Genomic DNA, 6,116 nt, shown 5'->3' with positions numbered 1-6,116 from the left:
CGGTCCCCGAGCCTCCGCTTGGTTTCCCCGATGTAGAGGAGGCCACACTGGGTACAGCGGATGCAGTATACCACATTGGCAGATGTGCAGGTGGAGCTCCACTTCCTTCCCGTTCTCGGAGTAAAGACGTTTCTCCGGAATTCCTGATTGGATTCGGCAGTTACTGTCTTCTGTCGATGAGCCCCAAGTTCTGCTCTCCCCTTACAATCTTCTCTCTGTCAGCCACACTAAAAGCCCTCATTTTAAAGGTCTTGATCAGATTGTGCCCATGACCCCCTCTCTTGTAGAGAAAGGAACTGCAACCTGTTCAGTCTTTTCTGGTGGGTGCAAACTCTCAGCTCTGGGATCCCTCTCTTTTTGCACCTCCAAGAACATTAATAATATGGAGACCAAAACTTAAGCTGCTGAGCAAAAGGCAGCTCAGCACCACCTTTGCAAGAGGCAATTAGGGTCACGCAAGTGATGGACACATCCCCTGAATTAATTTAGAAAATAAAAACTCCCAAAGTGTAGTTTTAACCAAGGTCTGATACAACTTAAAAAAAAAAAATCACTTCTCTGCTTTTCTACAAATGAATCTCAGTTTCGTTTCTATTTTGGGGTCTTATCAATGCGTGACCTCTGTTCCTCTCCTCCATTTACACTCATTTTCCAAACAGTGTCCGACCTCCTTATCCGTCCCAACAAATCGTTTATTCATCTTGAAATTCAGCTGCAGTCCTCCTGCTTGTTTTCCATGTCTTCCCGTTGGCCCCCCCCCTCTATTTACTAGATCCCCCAATTTCAGGTCACGTTGGACAGATTGAAATGCGACTGCCAAATCCCAAATCCAAATTGTCAGCATATTCCATCTTCCTGTATAAATCCAGGACTCACCTTCTCTGTCTGCTGTTCCTCTAGGGCTAATTTTGCTTTTGGTATGCTTTACACAGTGTCTTTGCTATTTCTCAGAGCCATACAGCACGGAAACAGACCCTTCGGTCCAACCAGTCCATGCTGACCATAATCCCAAACTAAACTAGTCCCACCTGCCTGCTCCTGGACCATATCCCTCTAAACATTTCCTATTCATGTCCTTATCCAAATGTCTTTTAAACATTGTAACTGTACCCATATCCTCAGGAAGTTCATTCCACACGCGAACCACCCTCTGTGTAAAAAATAATTGCCTCTCAAGTCTTTTTTGAATTACTCTCCTCCGACCTTAAAAACATGCCCCCTCGTCTTGAAATCCCCCATCCTAGGGGGAAGACAACTATCATTAACTCTATCTATACCCCTCATGATTTTATAAACTTGTATAAGGTCGCCTGTCAACCTCCTATGTTCCAGTGAAAAAGAGTGCGAGCCTATCCAGCCTCTCCTCGTAACTCAAAAACTCTGAACCTTCTCCAGTTTAATAATATCCTTCCTTTCTTCCCAAATTACCTCTGATATGAATGGAGACAAGGCATCCACACCAGGACTTTTGAAGATCCAAATACTTTACATCTAGCATGTTACCCTTAACCAGCCCTCCATAATAAGATTGATCAAATGCGATCTGCACTTTTGGGATCTGTTCTGACTGTTTATTATATTTTAGGTTCTTTGATGCCTTTGTTAAGATCTTCGAGTAAGGATTCCATTATCGCCTGACTATCTTGTGCCCTAGATTTTTCCTTTCTCCTATTCGCCTTTCGGAGTGTTTTTTTTTTAAAAAGCAAAGTCTCTGCCAGCTGTTCCCAAATTGCTTTTAACATGTCTAAACATAAAGCCATATGGACCAGACGCTGTTTGTTTGTGGGGAGCAGGGAGGGCTACATGTTGTGAATTGGAAACTGTACCTCTCACATGCTGTTCAGATCTCAAGGAGCCACGGTCTTGTCTTCCAGAACCTTCCATCGGCATGGCTGGAAAATATTTGCAATATTTAGGTGACTGCATTCTGGACCTGGTCAAATCACATTTGCTTATTCGAGTCCAGCACCTCTCCCTCTGTAATATGGATGCTCTTCAAGATATCGCTATTCATTTCCCCAAGCTCTCTCGCTGGAGGGAGGGGAAAGGATTTTAAAGGGACCGGAGAGGAAAGTTTTTTCACGCAGAGGGTGGTGCGCATGTGGAACGAGCTGTCCGAGGAAGTGGTAGAGGTGGGTACAAATTTAGGCATTTAAAAGATGTTTGGGCACATACAGGAATAGAGGGATAGGGGCCGAATGCTGGCAAATGGGACTAGTTCAGTTTGGTAACAGAGTCGTACAGCATCGAGTCAGGCCCTGTGGCCCAACTCGTCCATGCTGACCAAGTTTCCCAAACTGAACTGGTCCCATTTGCCAGCGTTTGGCCCCATCCAGATGCCTTTTAAATGCTGTAATTGTACCAGCCTCCACCACTTCCTCTGGCAGCTCGTTCCATACACGCACCACCCTCCGCGTGAAAATATTGCTCCTCAGGTCCCTTTTAAATCTTTCCCCTCTCACCTTAAACCCTATGCCCCTCTAGTTTTGGACTCCCCACCCCTGGGTAAAAAATGACTTTGGCTACTCACCCTATCCATGCTCCTCATGATTTTATAAATTTCTACAAGGTCACCCAACGCTCCAGGTAAAATAGCCCCAGTCTATTCAGCCCGAAACCTGCCAACATCCTTGTAAATCTTACCTGCACCCTTTCAAGTTTCACAACATCCTTCCTGTACCAGGGAAACACAAATTGAACGCAGTATTCTTGTCCCAATTCCAGATATACTGATCTCAATCTTCTGTACAGTGCCTTATGGAACATCTTTGCACATTCTGCATACATTCCATTGTCTATATTACTGATATCTACCCTTGGAGAATTTAATCAGATTAATTAAGGGCGTCCTTCCCTTCTGGCCATTTGCACCTCTTTACCCGATAACAATTTGCTTCCTCAATCTTTTTCAATGACATCTTTTTGTGTAAGGATTGAATTAACTTCCCAACAGGAACCACCTTAAACGTTTGCAAGCCATCTGGCACTGTGCCGTTTTCTGATGATTTGCACACTCTGGTAATTTGTTTACTTTTCCACAAAATGTGGATATTGTTCACAAAGCCTGTCGTCCCTAATTGCCCCCGGGAGACAGTGATGATGGGGTGAGCCGTCTTCTTGAGCCGCTGCAGTCCAAACGGTGTAGGGACACGATGCCATTAGGGTGAGGGAGTTCCGGGATTTTGACCCAGCGACGCCGAAGGAGCAGCGATATATATTCCCAAGTTCAGGATGGCGTGGGCCTTCACAGGGGAACTTGCAGGGGGCAGAGATCCCATGTATCTGCTGCCCCTGTCCTTCTAGATGGTGATGGTCAAAGCTCTCTCTAATTTCTTTCCTGGCTGTGCATGGGACTCCAAGGTTCACGTGGAACTAGATGCCAACTTGTGCTGATGCCAGTTGGTACGTGTGCGGGACCTTGGGCCTGCTCTGGGGCTGGAGGACAACGGTAGTGGTCGCAGCATTGGAAGGTGCTTTCAAAGGAGCCTTGCTGAGCTGCTGCAGCGCATCTTGTAGATGGTACACACTGCTGCTACTGAGCGTCGGTGGTGGAGGGAGTGGGACGTTTGTGGATGTGGTGCCAATCCAGCGGGGCGCTGCTTTCTCCTGAACAGTGTTGAGCTTCTCGAGTGTTGTTGAAGCCACACCCGCCCAGGGGAGGGGACAGCGATGACAGGATGTTACACATCGCTTGCTTTGAGAAGGCACGTTGTCGCAGTCTCCAGCCTCAGACAGGGGTCAATGAGGAACCTCCCTCAGTTTCAAGGCCTGTCGCTGGCCTGCACTGGAGGGACTTGTGGATGGATGTAGTTACAAAGGTACGGGAAGGAGCACATCTTCCCCCACTGGCCGTCGAACCCCGGAGCGGGATTTGAACCCGGAGCTTCCATCTCGGAGGACGGGGACCGCTCCACAACGTGCCGCAAGACCTCCATGGTACAGTGTTCCATCACACTCCTGACGTACGTTGAATTGCTGAATCCCTACGATGTGGAAGCAGGCCGTTCGGCCCACTGACTGCACACTAACCCTCTGACCAGTATCCCGCTCAGACCCACCCTATCCCTATAACCCTGCATTCCCCAGTGGTTAACTCACCCTAACCTGCACATCCCTGGACACTACGGGACTACTTAGCACGGCCAATCCACCCTAACCCGCACATCCCTGGGCACTATGGGACAATTTAGCACAGCCAATCCACCCTAACCTGCACATCCCTGGGCACTATGGGACAATTTAGCACGGCCAATCCACCCTAACCTGCACACCCCTGAACACTATGGGACAATTCAGCACGGCCAATCCACCCTAACCTGCACATCCCTGGGCACTATGGGACAATTTAGCATGGCCAACCCACCCTAACATGCACATCCCTGAACACTATGGGACAATTTAGCACGGCCAATCCACCCTAACCTGCACATCCCTGAACACTATGGGGTAATTTAGCACAGCCAACCCACCCTAACCTGCACATCCCTGGGCACTATGGGTAATTTAGCACGGCCAATCCACCCTAACCTGCTCATCTTTGGACTGTGGGAGGAAACCGGAGCACCCGGAGGAAACCCACGCAGACACGGGGAGAATGTGCAAACTCCCACACAGACAGGCACCCAAGGGTGGAATCAAACCCGGGTCCCTTGCGCTGTGAGGCAGCAGTGCTAACCACTGAGCCACCGCTACATAGGAACAGGAGTAGGCCATTCATTCCCTCGAGCCTGTTCCACCACGAGATCCTGGCTGATCTGTGGCCTATCTCCATAGACCTGTCTATGGAGGTAACCATTTCTCTGGTACCATTGCTGAACAAAACTTTATCCATCTCAGATTTAAAATGAACGACTCATCCTGCTGTTTGTGGAAGAGAATTCCCAACGTTCAACACACAAATGGTGACAAAGTGCTTCCTAACATCTCTCTTGACCACTCCGGCCCTAATTCTCAGACTACGCCCCTAGTTCTCAAATCCCCAACCAATGGAAACGGTTTATCTTTATTTACCTTGTCTTTTCCTGCTAATGTCTTGAAGACTTCAATCAGGTCACCCCTTAACCTTCCAAACTCTACAACAAACTGGCCTAATTTTTGTAATCGCTCCACGTAACCTGAACCCGGAAATGTAGGCATCGTTCTTGGAAAACCCACGTTGTACTCCCTCCAATGCCAATATACCCTTCCTAAGGTGGGACGCATGCCTTGGGAAGTCAGGAGGAGAATCACCCGCTGCAGCATTCCCAGCTTCTGACCTGCTCCTGGAGCCGTGTCATAGATACGGCAAGCCCAGTTCGGTTTCTCGGAAGGGTAACCCCCCAGGAGGTTGATTCGGGGTGGGGAGGATTCAGAGATCGAGAACGTGAAGGGGAGATGGTTCGATTCCCTCGACGTGGAGACGGTCACCACTTGGCACTTGTGTGGCGCGAATGTTGCCCGCCAGCCCCGGCCCGGGTATTGCCCACACCTTTCTGAGGTTGGACACGGACTGCTTCGGTATTGGAGGAGTCGTGAATGGCTCCAGCGAGCATCTGTGCTTTTGACCCAAGGCCTCCTCTACCTATTACTAAATATGGCTTCCATTAGGGGCGGAGAGACCACTGGGACCAGGGCATGTTCAGAACCACTCCGAGGATGGTCAGCTAATGCCTCTCCAGCCAAACTAACTGGCTGGGTGATTGGAATGGAGTCCATGCAGTACGCAGGGAGGCTGGGGCACTGCCGTGGTGCCCAAATGCCAAGGAGCAAGGTCCAGCTGATAGGAAGCCTCACCTCTTGTGCGAATGTCTGTCATGAAGGAGCCCTGATCAGATCGTGCTGTAGCGCCCCAGAACGTACCTGAAAAGGCAACGGGCAATAGTCAGCTGCGCCCACGGTTTGAAACCCGGCTCACAAACGCTGCGGAGGTCTCTGCCCACTTGCCAGGAAATACAAAAAAACACCCTGCCGAGGATTTCTCCCGTCGAGTCCCCACTACATCTGCAACTAGTTCAGGAGTCAAAGAGTTGTTACAACAAAGAGGGCAGGCAACTCAGGACAGTCCTGGGGCAGTGTACAGGGAGCTTTACTCTGTATCTAACCCCGTGCTGTCCCTGTCCTGGGAGTGTTTGATGGGG

General features: G+C 49.4%; 1 protein-coding gene across 2 annotated transcripts in view; it reads right to left on the bottom strand.

Annotated features, from left to right (window-relative positions):
* The window catches only part of bscl2 (BSCL2 lipid droplet biogenesis associated, seipin), a 21,881-nt gene that overhangs the window by 11,110 nt on the left and 4,655 nt on the right, over window positions 1-6,116 (bottom strand). For both annotated transcript variants that reach the window (XM_048619574.1, XM_048619575.1), the window contains 2 exons: window positions 5,773-5,838; window positions 1,827-1,892 (listed from right to left, as the gene is read on the bottom strand). In XM_048619574.1, coding sequence (XP_048475531.1) covers window positions 5,791-5,838 — 48 coding nt within the window. In that variant the 3' untranslated portion in view covers window positions 1,827-1,892; window positions 5,773-5,790. The remainder of the gene's footprint in view (window positions 1-1,826; window positions 1,893-5,772; window positions 5,839-6,116) is intronic.

The sequence above is a fragment of the Rhincodon typus genome, chromosome 43 (genome assembly GCF_021869965.1).
Source record: "Rhincodon typus isolate 14 chromosome 43, sRhiTyp1.1, whole genome shotgun sequence".
Lineage (NCBI taxonomy): Eukaryota > Metazoa > Chordata > Chondrichthyes > Orectolobiformes > Rhincodontidae > Rhincodon > Rhincodon typus.
The sequence above is the reverse complement of the archived record's forward strand: the minus strand, read 5'-3'. Positions and strand labels throughout refer to the sequence as shown.